Source organism: Glandiceps talaboti, chromosome 15, assembly GCF_964340395.1.
Source record: "Glandiceps talaboti chromosome 15, keGlaTala1.1, whole genome shotgun sequence".
NCBI classification, from domain to species: domain Eukaryota; kingdom Metazoa; phylum Hemichordata; class Enteropneusta; family Spengelidae; genus Glandiceps; species Glandiceps talaboti.
Window position 1 is genome coordinate 16,785,436 of NC_135563.1, and position 22,310 is coordinate 16,807,745.

A 22,310-nucleotide genomic window follows, 5' to 3' on the forward strand; every position below is an offset into this window, starting at 1 on the left:
AAGCTAAAAAGTAACCAAGTACTCTCGGTATTGACAAAAAGACAGCAACTTCAAGATATTAACTTTAGCCGAGAGAGGTTTTTGACAAATAAGTAATGATGCCAAAGTTTGTAACATTTATTTTTTGAAACTTGGCGAAATCCCAGAGTGCTGTCTACATTGTTATGAGTATGCGAATAATACTGTTAGCATAACTGTGCAGACATTGTAGGAGTGCGTGTGTGTACGTGTGTGAGGGGGAACAAGTTATCCGATCAAATTATACATTCCTTCATATAAACTAAGACCACTATAAGAACCACTGAATTATACCAAACTGTCTAAATCAAACACAAAATCAGCTAACAGCTGTTTTCTTGCCATTTGATCAGGTAAATACAGAAGGAACCGGAAGAAGTATTCAAACCACCTCTTCAGAAATTACTACATTTTCAAAATATTTTCTCCTTTTACAATGTATATATTTATTACGTGATACTTGACATGTGTAATTCAATGCTCATGAGGTCTGCATTGAGTGACAGATTTACACATTTCCAGAAGTTGTGGGAGTAAAAAAATGGATGCAAATCCAAACAGCATATACGTACGTCAGGGTAACAGAGGAATTGACCTCCTGGCGCCGAGATTATCCCTAGCCTATACGTCAGTCGATGTGAAGACGAGATCAGATACTGACATCAGATACAACTTTGGTGTAGCCACAGTAAGCACAGAGGTTCATACGAATTAACAAGCACTAGACTGTAGAAGTGTCCTCTAATCAGCTACAGACTGCTTATACATGTTTGATTATTTGTCATAAATAATCCATAAACTAGCATTGTTGTTAGACTGTTCGCATCAACGCGACAGGTTGTCAAGAATTTTTTCGCTCGATCACATCGTACCATTCATCGTAAGTGATTCACAAAATGCAATGCCCCCACTCATCTCGTTAAATAGATTTTTAAATTTGTGAACTTATAGTAAACCCATGAATTCGACCCCACCCATGATAATGATCCAACCACATTCTTTCAATAGAACATAACTGCTAATTTTGTTGTAATACGCTGGTTCTAAACTTACCTGTCGGGCTTACATATGTCTATAGCGTATACATTTAAATAGTATCGAACTGGATCCCACGATGTCTCAAAATGGTACTGAAGTCTTTCCAAAGTGGCGAAAAAAAAACTTTTTAAAAAAGAATGCTAACATATCTGGCATATTCTCGATGAAACTATATGAATTCATACATGTATCATTATTGTTTACAGTTCCTTCAAAACGGCGTGTTATATTGGAAAGTTAAAAAGGTACAGTTGTCTGTCCCTAGCCCTTTTCGGCCAACATCAGAGCACAAGATCCACATACATGCTAATACATCAGACCACTTTTAGTGGTCTAATACACATTGAATCGTAACGAGAAATGTGCCTCGGAAATAAAGTGTTTAATCTTTTGCTGTTATTTTATTTAGGAAAGCTCCAACACCCAGTTTAAATCAAGAAACAAAATCATGGATCACCGCAGAAATATTTGAAATATAATTAACTCTATGGGAAAATGAAAGAAATTTACCGATTTCACTGAAGACTTTTCTAACTTGGTTCTTGAGAGTCACTTCGTGGTTTCACTTTGCGTTACTCGCAATTTCAAAGAAACACCAATTTAACTTTGAGGATTTTGCTATGTGTCTTCTTCTGGCGTTGTTAGTAACAGTTGGCGGCTTAGAAATACGAGTTTCCCTCATTTTTTTGTTCGCATTATAAATCATATCAGAATACCAAATTGAGTTTTGCCAATGGCAAGTGATGGTTGAATATGCTTCAATATAAGGAAGACGAAGTCGAATGTTACGGATACTTTATAGGTTGTAGCAAACCTTACCTCAAATGTGCGTATGAACTCAGATTTTTGCCCCTTTAATTTGGGATCATGGTTATTTTGAAAAGTGAGTAGACAATGGATAATGTATATAGAGGTGGTGATATTAAAGTTAACGTAGTATACCCTCGGACATAAACTGTTTAGACTTCATTACTTTAGATGTACAAAGAAAATCAAACCCATTTCTTAGTTCAAATCAATAAAAAAAAACAAGGAGTCACAATACAAAAATATTTATATGGAGGTCAAGATGATCAAAATTAAGCCATTTTAGAATCCAATTTGACCGCTATTAACTGTGTTAATGCCATAGGAAATTCTTTTTAAAAAATGACGATTTTCCTGAAACCAAGATGGCGGAGCCAATTATTTCAAAGGGATCAGGAATAATCTCTCATATGGCAAAGTTTGAAAACATATCTGAAACATTTATTTAGATCAAGTTTTGCGATATATTGTAGTTGTGTAATATTCCACGTCTTTTCTTCTCTGATGCATCTAGTAGGTTTATTTTGATGAATCTCATATTTTCCATTCGCAGTGCGATATTCTAAAACCTGTTGTTGAATTCGTAACACTGATATTTATCAGAGAACGCTATCTTTTGATTCAACCAAAACAACAGTAAGTCTTCGGTCCTTCCGTAGAATGATATGTTGACATAGTATATTTACAGAGGACATTATGCAATGTAAATTGTCTTGTACACTGAAACTTAAAGAAGTGACGAGAACTTGGACGCCAGTTTGCCGGCTTATTTTGACCTGCGGATTATTTTAAAACTTTAGAGCACTCGTCCATAATTCTTCACAAAATCATTTTTTTTTAAAGACATGAAAAATGATATAGCTATAAGCTCTTCATGAAGACAATGTTTATGTCATGTTCTTTTTAAAAACTTTGAAATAATTTAGATCCATCCCTGAAATTTGAATTGTAAACATGAATCTTCACGGAATAGGAATCGGGTGGGGCTAGTATGCTGACATACCCGAGTGCCCACTAGTGTTGCCATCATCATTGATAAAGTAAAAAAAATGGCTGAAACTTTAGTTATTAAAGACACTACAGTATTCCTCTGAGTTCAGTTAATTAAAAAAGTGAGTCTTTTGTTTGATATATTACCATGTATTATGCGAACTATCAAAAGTGATTTATTTCCGTTTCTGTGATCATCTTCGTTAAAATAGTTATGCCTGACTCAATTATTGCTTAGGATGATCACAAACACCATGTGACAGTCTTGCATAGAGCAGACAGCCCGAAGATTATGTGTTTGGATTAATTCAAACTAATATCTTAATACCTTATGTAGATAGTTTTACAAACTATGCCTTTAACCTTTGCGGTTGTTTTCGATTCCTGACAAATTAAAAAGAAACCACTTTTCACCTTTCGGGGTATATCTTGAAGAAAATTAAAACCTAACAACAACCAAAGTTTAATAGAATTTTACTTTGATGCGTATGCTATGAAAAACACAATCTTCCTGTTTTATTTATTTATTTATTTATTTATTTATTTATTTATTTATTTATTTATTTTATTTTATTTATTTATTATTTTATTTGTCTTTCATATACAGAGAAAAAATTCAGTGCAAAAGTACTGTTCTTCTAATGATCCAGTTTATCAATCAAAACTATGTCTTGTTGTTCAATTTTAACAAATAGTAAACCTAGGCCTTCTATTGATATCCGATACAATTTGTAGGTGATTAACATATCACGTTTATATCATTGTGATATGAAATGGACACAAAAATGAGAAAATATTAAGATATACATGTAGGTTAGTACTTGTTCAAGGTCTGGGAGAGATAGGGCAATGTCTAGGCAAGCCTTCAGTTGTTTCTAACATTCTTCAAAGTAGTATTTTTTCACACAACTTTAAACGAGGAAGCGGAAATCTGCTTACTTGGCGGTGATTTCCCGGTGATTTTCCATTAAATATCCACTGGAAATCCGGGAAACAGACTCTGATTCTAAAAAAACCCCATTAAATTGTGGCGCGTCACTCATCTTTTGAATCCAAATGGTGCCAGAAGTCCGCCAGATTTACCTTCGCTATCGCTACTTTAGATTCGACTTTTTTTTAAAGTTGTGTGGCAGATGCCAACAAACTGTTTGAAATGGATTTAACTCTTCTGGTGAGGATTTACCCACTGTTCAGAGTCACTCTGGAGCTAAAGTAAAGCTTTATTGTTTCGTCACGGTGTTAATTGACAGCGTGATTGAGTACTTTATGTTGTCAATTTCACTATCTTACAACACTAAGAGGGGGGCACGTCACTGCCATCACTTAACACTTCAAAATGGAGTGCAAAATCAATAGATAAAAATGGACTTCAGCTAAACTTTGTTAATGCTGAGGGTACTTGACTGACTTCAGTGTGTACAGCTTCCCGCTTAATTGCGACTTAATTCGCAGTGACAGAAAGATAGACAGGGCCGAAGACTAATCAAACGAAAATTGTCTCGGAATACAGAAGGCTTTTTTGGACTGCACAGTAAACAATTACTTGGGACGACCTATACTACTACATAGGAAGAGGGCAAAGAGAAGGCACCCATCACAACTAACACTGCAATTCGGCAAATGTCATGGAAATGATAAACGTATTGTTAATTTAGAGAATCTGATGCTTTACATTAATTTGTCTTGTAAATAAGTCAAAATTACATGACTTGTCTATTAATTTTGTGTTTCTCGATACTGAGATTAGATTTTCTATTATGATCATAGAATAAGACTTTCCCATCCACTGTTCCATATGCTTATCAGTTAATACCTAAAACCTCTGAGTTGTGTTTAGAAATACGAAAAACTTATGGGAGGATTTCGGCATTATATTGAAATGTGACGATGAGTAATTCACCTTCTGAATCCATCCTTGGGTATAGAAATCAAGACGTCCGTGTAAACACATATATGTTCAGAGACTATTTTTTACTTCGGACACCTTCAAAACGTCTTCTAAAACTCCTCAGGAAGTGTTCCGAACTTATTGCATTGTTTGGACCCCGTGGCCATTATACAGGGCCTTCTAATGTGACGTATAGATTGAAATGTTAATACCGGAAACCAGAGAATTTTCAGTTCCCACAAAAACCTATGGAATGAAGAGGGGGGGGGGGGGGTCTTTGTTTTGGCACTACCGCAAGGTGACTTAGTGATTTTAAAATGATGGCAAATACACTCTACAGACTTTGGTGCGCCTCTGACTGGGCGCCTACAGGTAAATACGGATGCAATACAGTGTAGATTGACACCTAATCAACCAATCTTCAGGTCCATATGAGGTACTTTTACCATGGGTTATAGTTTACTAGCAAAACGTGGTTGAGTTTGGATTATAAACCCGTTATTGATCATAAAAAATGAAACACAATCTTATGCATGAAGAAGACGAGGAAGAGGTTGGAGAAATGGTATGACACACACACACAAACAAACAAACACACACACAGAGACTCAGCTGTGGTTCTCAAATCGAACAGTAATGAGTAAGACAGATAGTCATGTGATGTGAACTTTCATTTCATAGCAAATCACATCAATACCGCACCTTTACTGTTTTACCTGATAGTTATAAAATCTACCAATATCTTAGTTTACATAGTATCATATAGCTGGTTGTGATTCACTGTAGCTATCGTTCAGTGACATCATTTTGATATACGAGGTCCCGGATGTCAGAAGTTCAGATAACACCAAACATCCCTAGTCATTGGCAAATTTGCAGTATTCTGCTTACCTGTGTTCCTCTCATCATAACATATTTGCAATAACAAAGTAAGTTAGTAATTTCATAGGCAACCCACAACCGGATATTATAGTGTTTTTAGGTACTGACGTAAAATTAAATCTTATTAAAGGGGCACAACCCACAACTTATATTAGGTTATTCTAACCACAGTTACGTATTGATTGAGACAGACATTGTCAGACAAACTAACGATTTGATGGCATAAATCATGTTTATAATAATCAAATTCTTAGTGAGAACCCGGAAGCTGATACAGTCACGTGATTCGAGATGTAATCTTAGGACAAAAGTAAGGCCCAAAAATATGAAATTCCACATTTTTGCTCATCACTTTCTGAACTTATGCAAACAGTTTTTGACGTTCCTTTAGAGTGACTGGAACTATTGCGTAGTACTGTTAATGTATGCATTTTTAAAATTATAATACTTCAGCTGAAACAACGTTTGCACCAGCATGAACATGGCCTCACTTTCACTGGTAAATTCTGGGTAACTACGAGTAATTTCAAGGTAAATTTGTACTGATTTGTGTGAATTGATTAACAAAGTTTTAAAAAGTGATATGACTTGAAGTACACTGACTGTGGTATTAATCCACCATAGTAGAATACAGCCAAAGTGTGAAGAAATGTCTTTTGACTTTTCTGTTAATTTTTTTGAGCGCCAAAATAAATGTTTACAGTACCACTTATTTGGTGGTATAAGACAACATCCCCACCACCATCACCACCGCCGCCACCTCCACCACCACCACCACCACCACCACCACCACCGCCGCCGCCGCCGCCGCCGCCGCCGCCATCACCACCACCACCACCACCACCACCACCAATCGTCATCCTGATTAGTCACTCTTGATTGGTTTGTGTTATTTTGTTTACTGTTACGGTAATTCGACGGCATCCATTTCCATAACATCTTAACCACCTAGTCCATCAAATTTGATTTACATAATGAAGTATGATATGCCCGCAAATGTTATCAGTACATTCCATCATTGTACTGGTGTCAATTAATATGTCACTGATATCACAAACTATACAGTGTTGAAATCATCTGTTTCTCACTGGATATAGGACATTGCATTGACACAGAGTCACGGTAAAACGTCTATGCTAGTGTACAGGGTAGAGTATACTGTCAATGTGTGTACTGGTCATTCCTTTCAGCTAAGATGGATGTTCAGTATGAGGAACGCAATGCCAAAACCTTCTTCATCCATTTACAATACGGCTCCCTACCACCAGATGAACCATCATCTAAGCATACAAATGTCATACGCATGGCATATGATTTTATGTAATGATTGTTACCATCCTGACAAGCTTAAGGTACTCAACATTACCCCCCCCCCCCCCACCTCCTTCAAAAGGTGTAAAACTTGTAGTGGTGGTGGTGTAATCAAAAATTGAGGAAATTCGTCGATGATAAATTTCAAACAATTAAACACTATTTTCCATACATCATGCAAGATGAACATGACAAACGTCACTCAAGCCAATCACACACAATAGGTGACTAATGATTTGGCTAAAAGTGCCCAATTTGTGTCAAATTTCTGTCAAAAAACGCGAATATATCTCCTCCTCGACGCATATCAGGCAATCCAACCCAAATAGCGTATACATTGCGTCACTGAATGAGTTGCTCGTAAATTATGTTCTTGCCAAAGTTCAAGAGAGGCAGGGGTGACGACGCCCTTCGTTGGCCATAGCAAACCTCCACCGGTTAGATACTTTACCCGCCATTGATATGCAACGTCTGTGTCAGTGAAGGTCGAGCCATTGGAGTTATTAATGGCTCATTATAGGCCAAGGGTTATCTCTCGACTCAATCCGTTACTACCAATAAGGCTTGTTCGTATGCCATATTGTGAATACAACTCATATATTTTGTCAAGTGAAATACCTGCCTCACCCCCTGACACGGACTTACTGGACATGGTGGCGCCGAAAGCAACAACACAAGCCGATTTTAACTAATTGATAACCCAGTTATCTTTTGTCAAACATTTGTGGCTGTCATTATCAAACAGGTAGGCTGTCACTGACGAGTTTTTGATGGATATTGACTGGTGTGTCATTCACGATTGCTGTACTGTAACACCGGACTTTCTTCGATAAGACCATAGTAACTGTAGAGGTGTCGCCAAATGGGAAATACAGGTTTTTACGCTCGCGGATATTGCAACAGACATTGTTGCTATGGACTGGTTTAATACCCAGCTCGCACTGTATGGTAGTTGTTTGCTGTTTATTACAAGTCTCTATAACTTGCACTTGTGCGTTCAAACACCTCCTTGTGACACAATAGAAGTCAGTTTACCTGAAACATGACGTCGTCTGATTTGACAAAAATCATACTAACATTGCTACATTTCATCGTCTGGTGCTACACAAATGTTACCAACTGTTGCTACATTTCATACTCTGGCGCCACAAACATATTACCAACATTGCTATATTATCTATGTGACTTGCGCTATCTTTAGGTGACCCCACACCCTTAAAAAGATTAAAATGTATCAACTGAACCCTTTTTACTAAGCCAGACTAAAATATGTAGCAATTTAAAATTTCTGTGGAGCCAGACAATAAAATGTAGCAATGTTAGTAAGATTTTTGAGCCGTATGACGTTGCTACCTGTTTCGGGTTAACTAACTTATCTTGTATCAGTAAAGTCAAAAGACAATAACTCAGATATTGTTGTGTACTAGGTATACGCGGCGGTCTATTTGCAGGGTTCCAAAAATTGAAGTGATGGTTTGTCAAAAAGAGTGTGAATAACAATGTTATCTTAGTCATGGATGTATTTGTGACATCCATGTCTTAGCGAAGCAAATATGCACTGATAAACATATTGAACGTTAGAACTAGATACTATTTTTTGAAAGTCCAGTTCTGATTAGGATTGAGGTGTGAGGTGTGAAAACGCAGTTGTCTGACAGAGTCAGAGTTGTTAAAATCTGGTCCAGGAACAAACAAAATGACCCTAAGTAATACTTATGACTCTTCTGATAAGATACCAGTAAAAACAAGAACCTGTAATTGAAGCCTTGGCCTTTACAATAAACTTGCGAACCGATGTAGAAATACACTTGGAAGATTTTACATGTATTATGGAGACCGTTCTCTTCAAGTTAACACCCCTTTCTGCAGTCCAGTCTGTACTGTTGTTATCTTGATAATGTGTCAATATTTCCATCATATTGCTATGAATACATGTAGAACCTGGATGAAGTATGATAACTCAGTGAATTTCACTAGCAAACTGTATACAGTTTCAGCCCAAATATTGTACCCATCGATGTTTTCAGTGACATAACTGTTTTCCCTTTATCAAGTCCTCCAACGACACAATTGTTTTGCTCTAATTAATTACGTCACCAAATTATTCTTGCAATGGTGTAATTCTTTTGCGATAAATATGTATAGAACTTTGAAATTATTCACCAATTCTTCCGACGACATAATTGTTTTGCGTGAAATAATTATATCACCTTCAAATAATTCACCACTTCTTCCAATGACGTATTTATTTTGCGCTAAATAATTACATCTTTGAACCATTCATCCAGTGCTTTGTATGTAGAATATAAGACATGCAGAAAAATATCGTTTATTTGTATTTCGTTTATTGATATTGGAAATAGTTGAAAACAATCCTTGTGATCATTTTACAGCGTGTGTAACGAAAATTGCACAATATGAATATCCACGATTAATTATTTTAGTATTTAAAAAAAAAACTATTCTAAATTCTGGTCACTTGAAATAAAACATCTATCAAATATTCAATATGTACAAAAAAACAAAATCCACCACTCTCGAATAGTGAGACCTATCTGTGAGTTCGCTTCATAAAAAATCCCCAATAAATACATCAGTAGTGGGGGATATGCACCGTAGAATAAAAATGCAAAATGTGTGAAGGTCGTCTGCGTCACAATTTGTTACTGTAGTGTGGATTTTCTTGTACATTTTGTAAACAAATCATATACACTTTGAGTGGGGAAGATGCCAAACCTTGTTGGTGGATTTTAAGTACTTCATTTTAGTCGAATTCGTAGTTTCACTACATCTGGGAATGTACTCGTAAGAGTCGTAGTTCTTTTCTTCAAAACTCGTGTGGCAGTAGTGCAACGCCCCCATACTGTCCGTATGTTCAGGGTATCACTGAGTCGTCGTCATCGCAGACAACGCGAAAAGACTAAACAGTTATCCGACCCAGCTCTACCAACCAACCAAGTTTATTTTAAAATCTACGACGTCCGTCGTAACGTTTCCTTCAGACCGCCACTTATGGTCCGTGGTTTTTTGGGTCTATGTACAGTACGATCCTTTACAACTGGATCATCTTGCTCGTCTTTCTTATAAATCTATATTTCACGGTGTCAATCATGTGTCAATTTTCTCCCGTTTCCATGGATACTTGACATTTGAGCACTGTTGCTAAGAGACGTGTTTGATTCGACGTCTATTAAGTCTCTTTCGTCATCACTTGAATCTTCACTTTGATCACTTCGTATGTCCACGACATTGTCGTTAGTAGAGTCTTTGCTGGCCGTGCTGTCCCGCTCTTTACCGTCATCTGATTTCCCGTTTGGTAATTCCTGCACAGAAAACAAAATGAATCTATAGTTAAGAATCGTCCAAAACTTGACTACAGAATGACTACAGAAGTTAGGGTGTTCGTCATATTGTTGTCAAGGAAATCGTCAAACTATTAGTTTCTTATTAATTATTATTTATCACAGCAGCAGTCATGGATTCTAAAATGGCTTAGTTCTGAGATAATTTTGACCCATTTTTCAAAAATTCTGTATAATGACCCTTGGTAGTTTTTTTTAAACTTTAACTGAGAGTGGGGTTTTATGTATTACAAAATTACAGTAAGGAGTTTAAAGACTTGAATTTGTGAGACACACAGTCACTACATCAATTCAAAACAGTGCAACACAACGTCTGTTTAGTTTTCGTACCTGGAAGTAAATTTTTTTTGCGCTAGAAAGAAAATATTAAAATCATAGAAGCCCAATACAAAGGATTATTCGATGATAGGTATAAGACAGTCAAATAGTAAAAAGAAACTTTATACAACGGAAAGCCAGTACACAACGGAAAGCCACTACACAACGGAAGGCCACTATATATATATATAAATTAGTAAGACCATATCAAACTAAATATTCAGAAAAAGTTAACGATCGGCTGGTTTTGTGTACTTTTTATATATAATTATTTCATGCGATGGGTTAAAAAAAATCAATACATTTTATCAAATTAGAATTGCGACAGTTTTATGAATAGATTGCTTGGATGTCAAACGTTGAATTGTGTATCTGTGAGTGTGTATGTTTGTAGGTGTGTATAGGATGTGTCTATACATGTGTGTATGTGTATATGTACGTGCGTGTGTGATGTTCAGTACCCAGAGAAATCAAAGTTTATCAATTCGGCCGACATATCCTCATGAACAAATCAGAACGTGTGTCAGAATTAGATGTAGCCTGAATATTGTATTAATAAATCACTGTTATTTGTCATAAATTATTAGTGGAGCAGACTGACGGAAACTAGAAAATGTGATAGTCATTGCCCGACAATTAAAAAGGCCTTTCAATTATTAATATTCAGTGATTTTTATGAACCCTGTTAAACAAGTACTAAACTTAAGTGACAATCTCGTCACAACATTACTGCATTGATTTGTGATTTTTCTAATACCTTGATTCGGCAAAGAGGTGTAAAAAGTAACTTATTTTCAAATTTGAATTGATTTTTCACCTATCAGTACATTCAATTAGTTGACATATTTGACCCGCCAAATTTTGCGGGTTTTTTTATTGTAAGACAAAACATGACACATAAGGCTATTGTAAATCGGTCTGTTTGCATTTCGTGGAAAAGTAACATCGGTTTTCCATGTGTTATTGTTGCTTTAATGAATTTATCAACTTTGTTGTATAAAATGGTGGTTGAACTTGAATTTAATGCGATCTAATATGCGGGAGATCGATTGTAAGTTTTCTTGACAGGAAGAGCCTAAAAATTATACATTTTCGCGGGATTTCGAACATGTATGTACAGCATGTGGGTATACACTAAATGTAATATCAAATACAAAGTTTACAAGAGGAAAATACAACATACGTCACAAAGATAGGTAAATCATGAAAATTTCGATTTCGCATTAGTTAATAATAATAACATCCATGATAGTAAAATAAAACATTAAAACATTGCTCGAGACCTAAGAAGAGCCAGTGTGGGTAAATATTACAGATAAAGCCCTAAACTATTCCGCATTGTAGGGAATATCACAAATGCAACCACTGAAGTGGCCACCCAGACTTTATAATAATAGAACAATCAAATCAAATCGCTAAAGAACAGGGGTTCTTTTTTTAAAATGAAAAACGAAAAAGTTACTGCTATGCGTGTGCAAACCTGCGTCGAGTACTCGTTCCTGCTTTATTGTTAAATTGATATTCCCTATACTTTAATATGCTATTTTTCAAGTATTACCTGAGTGCATATCGGTACACGATTGGGGTATTTATTACCGGCATCGTGATTTGGGATCGCAAGCCTGGCAATATTCATAAATACTTCATTTAAACCTTTTAAAGGCTTCCTCAATATTTTACACACAAAATTACTCCGGTAGTAAATTACTGTTTTATGGGCATATGTGAGAATTTCAGCTATGAGTTTAACTAAAACAGTTGTCACTTTACGATCCTGTGAATATGAACCGAATATTTCTTGATGAAATCGAAGGCAGGCGCGTCAGATTGTTAGCCCCACTAAACTGACATGCTCGCTACTGTGAGCCCGTCTCAAGTAGACACTCGTTTTGAAGAGCTCCCAAAATTTTCGCTAGCTTTTTCATCTACTTGTCTTGTATGACTGTCGTCAAAATTTGAGAGTTTTTTGTGTTGTGAGTACACAAATAGTCGCTCCGATCGAGCGAATATGTTTCGCTTCACGGCTACATTGGTCATTAATTTTCAACAAACTTTTTTTTTCGGTTCGTGATTAAATTTATGACGAGATTGAACAGCAAATAACATTCGAATTCATAATCATTCCACAAGGGTTATTAAAGTCTGGAACTCGAAGTGTGTGACATTACCGAGTTGTCGTAAATTGGAATGTTTGAGAGACCTTTCTCATAAACGTGTGTTTACACACAAGCTCTCCATAGTTAGTGCATGTAACATTTATATAAGCAATAAAAAACCGCAAAAAATATGAAAATGCGATAGTTTTAAAGAAAAGAGCTTGCATTGGAGAACCAAAACTTTGACACGTTCGCTATAATGAAGAGTAATTAATAAGCTAACAGTTAGACGATAAGTTAGTGAACTGTGGGGCAACCATAGCAGGAGTCAAACCCGTGAAGCCAAACGTCGACTCGTCAAAGCGAATTTAGTGACACTAAAGGCGACACGGTGACTGGTTTACTGATTCGTCATAACTCTTTTTGGGTTCCGACAACTTTGGTCTATGTAACGGCCACTTGAAAATGTCTACATTCCTCCAATCAAAGCAGTTGTACTCAATAAACTACATAATACAGACTATGGCAAGTAGAACGAAGCATCGCTGTTGTTATGAGTATATGTGTTATTAGTTGACAAAGCATTCGCTATTTGAAATAATTGAGGCTCTTTTAACACGGCGTTTATGATCAATAATTTATCAGAGCTGGCGCCACCAGGTGCGATAAGTAAGATAGCGTAGTCTTCGTACATACAAACACAAACTCTGTACAGTGTTGTTGGAACTGTTTTGACGTACTCTACACCACATGATGTACATAGCCACGGTGTATGAGTCAGTCTCATTTCTAGAACTAAATCTTATCCCAACAAAGCAATGTATTCGGAATATCATTTTTCGATCGTAAAACTAAAATGTATGGATGCTGAAAAACTACAACGGATTCGAGAAAATGTTGGTAGGGTAATTTCGCTGTGTTTTTTAAACGAAATCAGGCGAACCAACAACGAAAAAGTGACAAAGATAGTCTGAGTTCAAAGCTAAAGACAACCCTCACTCGTGTGTGTCTGCACTGGTTTTGTCACACCACTGTGTTGACATGGGAAAATATATTTGTTTGTCGCACCTTATGATGCCATATGGTATCGGATTCCTGAATGTCAAACTTAAATAAATTGCGAATTATTTCGTAATTCGAAAATGCACTGATCCGAGTCGTATGGGGGTGTATGACTGTGAAGGGGGTTCCGAAGACTAAAACACACGTTCCAATTTCTAAGGTAGATTGGGGAGGTATTCCTTTAGCAGACTGCAATGTTACATAAGTTGTTCCCTAATGCCAGCAAACTGTCATGTTATTCGTGATTGGCATTGATAATAATCGAACGATGACACAATATTGGGGTTATCTACATATGTTTCATGGAATAATTGAGGGTAATTAATGTCAGAATAATATCAAATATGTCAACAATACGACTACTTTGAGTGATGTAGTTGCCAATATATTGCCACGTCATGATAAGTCTGACAGACAAACAGACAGACGGACTGACAGACAGACAGACTGACTGACAGGACAGTATGGTGACACTGATTTGGTGGAGTAGTCTAACTAACAAACAATCAGGCGAGTCCTTACCTGTTTGAGACGACGCCATTTTGCTCGCCTGTTTTGGAACCATGTTTTGACCTACGGGGATAAAACAACATGTGTGAAAGACCAACTCTGAGGTTTATCAATTATACTAACATCAGACATATAATATATATATAACTATTGCGCTCTGCCACTGCGGTATAGAGCACTGTCTTAGCAGATTGATACTCACCGAGTTATATATATATATATATATATATATATATATATATATATATATATATATATATATATATATATATATATATATATATATATATATATATATATATATATATATATATATATATATATATATATATATATATATATATATATATATATATATATATATATATATATATATATATATATATATATAATTAGGATGCGAATTCTCGTGTAAAAAACTTGGTTTTGACTGAGGGATCTGATTCATGACTCGATATTTCGTGGGACGAAAGCATGCATATTTTAATCATTGCAGGTAGATACACAATATCAACGGATGAAAATTGTAGCGAAAATAGTCTAGTAGTATAAATTATGGCCGATGAATATAGTGTCAGCAATTTGGTATTAAAGTGCCTGATACAATGGAAAAAGAACCACACTATATTTACAGCAATGAATAAACCCCAGTCCTTCCCAAATCCCTGTCTATCCCTGTCCTATAGTGCATGTTGGGGTGCATGTGCTAACCCCATTTGTCCAAACTATCACACAGACACACACTGTTCTTAAGTCAAACTAACCTGTCTTTCTGTAAGCTGTAGTGACTTCGCAAGTTTCTTCCTCTCAGGTGGCGAAAGATATTTTTGACTTTCAAATTTCTTTTCTAGTTCAACAGTTTGGTCGTTTGAAAACCGGACTTGACCTCCCTTGCGTTTATGAAGCGGACGTTGAAGGAACGGGTTCCATATCATAGGTTTGCCAGTTACTACAGGCGGAAAACAGATAAGTCGAAAATAAGATATTGAAGAACTCTAGTTTCCTTCATGTTGACACTGTATCCTTCAGTAGTCACATTTTATGATTGACATCCGGTAGTTGATATTCGTCTAGTAATAATAGCGTGAATATGGGCATATGATTGCAACAAATGTTGGCCAGGAGGATCAACTCCATTGATGTAATTTTTGTTCGAGTTCTGGGACTTCCAGAATAACGTAACGTTAATTCAATTTGCAATGAGAAGAGTTTAATTCGAGAAAAGTTATTTTTTATCAAAATCGATTAATTTCTTGTGAATAGTGTCTATTTATAAGTGTTGTCTTGAAATATGGAGAAGGGTCCCAATTCATTCTAACCAAAGTCAGTTTGTGTTTGAAAACTTTCGAATTCCACAAATCTATACGTCTGCCATGTTACCATTCTGTAGTGTTCAACAATGTTTGGCATTGGAAAACACTTGGGGCTAGTACACTCGATATTCTGTTCCGAGCAATTGAATTCAAAACTTTGTGCACTAACGTGTGGACTCCTTATCCAATACAACGTATGCACCTATTAATTTCACGTGTGATAACATTCCTTAGACTGTGTGGTTTAAGACATTTTCTGAGTAGCCTACTAGTGTACACCGCAAACCAGGAACATTCTTTCTAAAAGGGGTGAAATCATCTCGAAACCATCTCGCGGTAACCTCTGTTCCAGAATACGTGTTTTCATTGTGGATTTGGCGTTCTTAAATCAAACGATAGCTAACTATGTATTTCCACACACGGTCGTTCTGTTAGTGTCTGATTTACTCTCTGATAAAGGAAGAGCAACAAGTTACTAGAGTGTATACGATAGACGCTTTACTCCTCCGAAGAAATAACGCTTCCATTTAGAACATTCAGAAACAGCTGAGGGCAGTGAAATAATGTACATCGCAGTGTTTGTATTATTAATCAAATATTGTCGGTATGGAAGAGCTAATCAAATGGAAAACGAATACAGGGACTTGTTAAAAATCTACTAAGTAAAGATTATACAGGTTAGCTTGGTTTTTGTTTGCAAAATACTACTCGTCTGGATGCTATGGTTTTGACAGTTGAATATGTGGTATTGGGTTTCATTTGTATGCAAAGTGTTAGATATGGCCTACTCGCGACAAGGGAAACTTTCAAGAGGAATTCAAATAAATTATGATAGATTTAATATTGAATTTTCAGCGAATTCCATTCAGTTTTACGCCCAGTTGTCGCGTTGTTGTATTTGCGCTTTTTAGCAATTGACGCCTGCCTTCTCGTCGCTGTGTTTGAACTGCAGCTTAAAAGGAAAAGAAACAATACTAGGTGAGTAGGTATTGGCTCTGTAGCCGTCCATTACGCTAACCGGATTATTGTATAAAGGTCTGCCTTTTCAATAAGACACAGGAACTTGTCCAGAACCAGCTAAATTGCGTACAACAGCATTGCGCTATAACCGGTGACGATGTTAATTGACATGCCTGATATGCACAGGCTTTTTCGTATTGCTTGCTTTGTGTTTATTATGGTGTGGCGTGAAATCGTTCTTTTGTTGGTTGTCAAAAGGGTGAAACTCCCCCTAATCGTCACAGACTAATTCGCCGAAACGCTTTCATTGTAACTATTGTGTGTTAATTAACGGTAGTTCACTTTGATTTCCTCCGAAGTGATCGGGGTCAGAAAGTATGATTTATTTCATACGAAGTGTGTAGGATATCGACATGGCCGTGTCATGTTTGTACATTTCAACATTGATTTCTGTGAGTTTCTACTATAGTCGGATGCTGGGATCAAGCCGAATAGGTGCATCATGATCGAGCTGTGAGTAAGTTTGAGATTTCGATGACTCATTTATCTATGCCTGTAAAGGGGTGCGTGTGTAGTTGTTTCAAGTTAACACAAATATCGACGCCTTGCATGGTTTCAATTATTACATTTTATATGACGTTTCTTCGCAACAAAACATTCGAACAACCGACATCTTCCAGTTCTCGCGGTTAGTAGTATAAATGTAACGAAGCACTAATGACTGGAATCTGTATAAAACGTGGTAGCTTTATCATTAACCCCCCACCCCCCCCCCCCCCCACACACACACACAGAACCATACGTACATATATTGTGTCGACCGCCGGTAAAGCTACCGTTGTTTGATATATTCCTAAATTGAGTAAATGGGCGTAATGTTTTCTTTTAGTAATGAGCCCATCTGTCTATATTCTACCAGTATCATCATCGCAAACCACGGTCTCTTTTACGGCACTGTCCGAAACGCGCCGTCCGTTATTTCGCAGTATGGCGGAAGAAATAGCAGCTCTGGTTTGCGTGAATGATCAGTAATTGTTAAGTCGTCATTCATAGTTCCTCGCCAACGTAGTCTAGCTGAATCATTATTGTTTTGCAAAGTTTTGTTTTGAAAGGTAAACTGATCGAGAGTGTCTAAACATACAGACGTGTAACCATTACGATGTTAGGTTTTAAAATACCTGCCATATACTCCGTTACAAATGTACTCATAGAAACAACAGGCCAATGATCCGTCTTAAAAAAGACCTCTCTCTCTCTCCACCGCCCATGGTCTTACAAAGCCTGTGTGTAAAATCATTCATACATCAACGATCGAGCACAAGCACTTATAAAGCATAACCGAACTCTGTCTCTCAATGAAAACGTTTGAACATAGTTTGAATGAGGGATACTTTTTCTTATTATACTTTCCTAGTGTGTCATATCGGTAAGCATGGAGTTGAATCACGTTTTGAGTCCAGCAGTACAAATGTGTGGTCTGCAATTACTTTGCATTTCTAGCTTTAAATCCTACTGTTCGACCAGGTTATTGCACCGTCTAAGTGATCTGACTACGTGTATTTATATAACCAAAAACGCATACTTCCTTCGGTCGATTTTATTTTTCGCTAAGAAAAGTTCCATGATTAGCCGTCGATAAAGTCAAAATGAATCAGATTAAAGAGAATTTGTGTGATCCAGAATACATACTAGTATTGTTCCGCTCTCACAAAAACAGATGCTCTCTTAGGATGGAAAATGCTCTACTGTATTACCGCTAGGAGGCCACGGAGTCGTTGTTTCACGAAGCCGGTAAGTTAATAGTTTGTGTAACTTTAAAAAAAATATATGTGTATTTCATATTGCTACTGAAACGAAACAAACATATATTGTCATGAATTGAAATTATGTAAACGCGTGTTGTTAATTAGGTAACTACAAGCGTAAACTATATTCATCTATGCACCACGCGCCACTATTATGACCGGGAATTGTCCCGACAACTGCCTTATCTATCTGTGAACAGAGTTCCGCTAAAGTGAATGTTACCAACACGCAAACAATAGAACAGGAAGTGATTCGATCACAAGTTAGTGAAGTAATGGGAAAGCTAAGAAATATATAGCTTTCACTCCCAAGAACGTTAGCCGGACTTCCTAACAACTGGACAACCATCAGTCATTTCCCACCTCTATTACTATTTTTGCTCGTTTCCTTTTGTTGTGCATTTCGTTGATAAGCCCATGTGTTTATCACTTGTTGCCTACCCATAATGTCCCTATTATCAACAAATTAAACCGCTATCATCAGCGAATAATCGCAGGCATATCGCACCGAGACAGGAAGCAAACAAGCGACTTGTGATTATCTCTCCAAACACTCGTTTTATTTCAATTTTCTCTAAACTAATATACTGTTGAGTTGCAAACATTAAAAATAGATTGTCTTCGAGTATTTCTCTGACATACATTTTAAAGACCGCGGTTAGTCGGTTTTTTTCCGTCGGGTACATATCAACCATCGTTGGAGCCACCTTAATGCGCTTATCAGTCTAATGGGCTAAGAAAAGCATATTAGAACAATGATTTGTGATAAGGACGGTAGTTCGTGTCCACAGCAACCAAAAACTGCAGCATCGTCTTTTGCTTCGACCATGGATCTATTACATGTGAAGATACCCATAAACCTATCATTTGACTAGCTTCAAATTCTGCCGGTAGCTTTAGTTTTCCGTCGCCGGACAACGGTCGCCTGATTGTCTAACAGATGTGTGAACTCGTGAAATTTGATGTCATGTATAGCGCATTCATGGTGGAAATATGAACGATTGTATTAATATTTGTCGCTGTCCGTTGCGAAACTACGCGTACGGTGTCGCTTTCGACTATGATAAATGAGTAACTGTGCAATACTGCCATATACAATGAGCGATACAAAGTCAATTGCGGACATATCGGCGATAGGGGGCTCCTGATAGCCTAGCAATGGGATAGCGATGTAAGCACACTCAAAGAATGTTCAAGTGAGTTTCACGTGAAAATCATAAAGATCACGTAAATGTGTTAAAGAATGGTCTTGATTTATCAATACAACCAGTGGCTCTGGTAAACATTGTACGTTCCATTGGTAGTGAACGGGTAAACAACAACTTCAACAAGTGGTTTAGAGGTACATTACCTAAAGCTTCGTGTCGATCCAATAAACTTGGCGAGTAGTCCGGCCTCGGGTAGTACAACGGTGAACTGAAAGCACTCCCCGTATATGTCAGATGAGGTGTGGGAGCCAGTGCAGCAGCGACCTGCAACGAGTGATGGTCATAAAGTCCTGTTCTGTATGATGTTGCGAGACCAGGTGTTGGTATGGTTGGTGTTGGTCTTGCTGGCGATAACGTTGTATGATTGTGATGTCCAAGTATATTATCGATAAAGAACGGTGTTGGATGATGCAGCGGTGCTGGCTGGACCGCTTGCATGGGTTGAAGTGCGGAGGGTGCGTATATGGGCATGCTTAGTCCGCTGAGTCCACTAGTTTGAATGGAAGGATACTGCATAGCAGACATCTGAAAGAAAGAGAGAGAGTGGGCTCAGTTCTCGGCGCTTCACTCACTAATTGCACACACACACAAATAGATCCAAGTTACACTACTCAACGATCTTCAGTCTGAACTAGTAGCTGCTCATCATTCCATCTACATGAGGTAGGCGGAACTGAACAAATCCAGCTATTTGCATACGATTGATTAATCAATCATTGAAGGCTTACGTCGCTCAGTGATTGGCCCTGAGGCTTGGGACAGCAGTCACAATATTTTATCAACAAATACACGGGAACCCCTCCCCCTTTAACACGTGTTAGTGAATTGTTAAATGCAAACAAAGGTTTCAATCATGATGGATTACACGCAATTGAGAGAGCTGATCACAAAACTGTTATCACCCCTGCTAAAAATTTATTTATTGGACGTGAAAGCTTTGACTTTTGTCAGCAAGGTTGCATTTTTTTCAACCCACGACAAGCTGGTTATTTAACTGAACATATTGCATTTTAACGGAATCAAATAGTTGCCTTCTATCGCATGAAATGGGAGAACATTTCCCCGGCAGATAGGGAGGGTGACAATTTAAATTCACAATGAAAGAGGCTTATAGTTCGTTCATCAAGGTTTAATGTGTGTACCTAACTTTTTATACTTTTCAAACTAAGAATATGCTCTTAGTACTGATTATGGCAATATAAGATACTGTTCAGTTGGCCAATAGTCTTAGCAGTTCGGTTGAAACCACATTTATTTAGCGATTATTCAACTAACGGCGCCAGTCCTCTTCACCACTATAAGCCGCTCTGTACTGTCTCTGTTTATTTAGCTTGCGTTACCACACTATTCTTCGGCAGAACATCGTCTACGGCGATAGTGAATCTTTTGCAGCTTTTTCAAAAGACCGAAGTGCTAACCGTGGAAAAAAATGAAGAAAGAAAATGTGGCCGAACAATACTGTAAACCACGCTTTCTTAGCTTACACGTGCATCAAACCACACACACTCTTCTCGGAACGCAATGATCGGAGAACACCTATAAAACGCCGTAAAGAAGTAACCGTTATAGGTGACGTTTGCAGACTTTGCGTTCAAGCATTTAGCATAGCATGTAGGACTTACCTCCGAGCATTGAGAAGAATAATGATCGCATATAAAATGATCGCATATATTCAGCGTTATTATTAGGTTGTATATTGGTTCCTCTGACAGGTATGATTAAACATGAAAGTATACTTCCATGGAATAAACTAATACATTCATTATACCGTGTTTGCCGTGCACTTGCGTGATTCATATGAAGTTATGACAGTTAGAAAGAAAACATTGTACAATTGTTCGCGTCACGCTAGAGTACTACATCACGACAAAAAGACCCCTATTCTAATCCTGAAAGGACGTCTTCTCGATCTGGCGCCGGAGGGTAGTGTCTCTGTTCTCCTCAGTTTACTCAGTCATCTCTCTATTATCTTAACACATTGTGGCTAATTATTGAGGTGTGTAGTGTTAGAGCTCTAGTGGCATTTCTCAGGTGTGTGAAAATAGCCCTCGAGAGTGGAAATAGTCAACAAAAGACGCGGTGGTCTTTACCGGACCAAACAAGTGTACCTTTGAAAATTAGATATGGGTAATTAAAGGAAAACAATGGGTCCTGCTAGGAAAATTGGCAGGTGGATGTCAAACGGTTTTGTACAATACAGGTGACTGTAACGTGTTGTAGCAACGTCAAAACCAACACCGTAGGCGCCTGTGACAGTGCTTTTTTCTGTTTACACAAGGACAGAGAATTTTAGATATAATGACAGTACACAGAGGACGTTATAGCGATTGCCTATCTCCCATCAAAACAGAAAAAAATGCCCTTCCTTACGTTGTGATAGGAATTACGGTTACATGTATTCGTTGGTGAAATTCAATTCCAATATTTTCAACTAGACATTGAAATGACCGTGACATTACATTTCCTTGCATAAACTAATACCTGAGTCATAAAGCTGTTCAATGTGCTATCATTATCACACCTTGCAAGTTGATCAAGTAACATATATTACTAACTGACGAGATATTGTCTTCATGTTGACGTCCAGTTGGAGAGCGTGATGACCATCTTAAAGACTAGTATGATCCGTTATAAACAGATTAAAGCATCCTACGCTTTGTGCGATTGTACCGATTTTGACACTTTCCTAGCGCAGTACGGCTTGATCCATGAATGTCACTTATAAATCCATACTTCATCACT

At 37.3% G+C, this 22,310-nt stretch overlaps 1 protein-coding gene and 1 long non-coding RNA gene across 2 annotated transcripts in view; one reads left to right on the top strand and one right to left on the bottom strand.

The window, feature by feature from the left end:
• Window positions 1–9,342: 9,342 nt before the first annotated feature.
• LOC144446641 (hematopoietically-expressed homeobox protein hhex-like) lies at window positions 9,343–20,093 on the bottom strand. Its single transcript, XM_078136453.1, has 4 exons — window positions 19,712–20,093; window positions 15,047–15,231; window positions 14,295–14,345; window positions 9,343–10,257 (listed from the first exon to the last, which is right to left on the bottom strand). Exons 1-4 carry the CDS (start codon window positions 20,091–20,093, stop codon window positions 10,039–10,041), a joined length of 837 nt encoding a protein of 278 aa, XP_077992579.1. The 3' UTR covers window positions 9,343–10,038.
• LOC144446642 (uncharacterized) overlaps window positions 15,997–22,310 on the top strand; it is a 29,700-nt gene continuing 23,386 nt past the window's right edge. The window contains exons 1-2 of the long non-coding RNA XR_013481968.1: window positions 15,997–16,573; window positions 16,915–17,072. This is a non-coding gene — a long non-coding RNA (uncharacterized LOC144446642). The remainder of the gene's footprint in view (window positions 16,574–16,914; window positions 17,073–22,310) is intronic.

Bases quoted from the DNA above. Each gene is read 5' to 3' on its own strand.
- LOC144446641 (XM_078136453.1), bottom strand. From the start codon at position 20,093: ATGTCTGCTATGCAGTATCCTTCCATTCAAACTAGTGGACTCAGCGGA. The intron at 15,232-19,711 runs GTAATGTACCTC...TTCCGCCTGTAG, and splicing joins GGATCGACACGAAGCTTTAG to TAACTGGCAAACCTATGATA. The intron at 14,346-15,046 runs GTTAGTTTGACT...TTATCCCCGTAG, and splicing joins TACAGCTTACAGAAAGACAG to GTCAAAACATGGTTCCAAAA.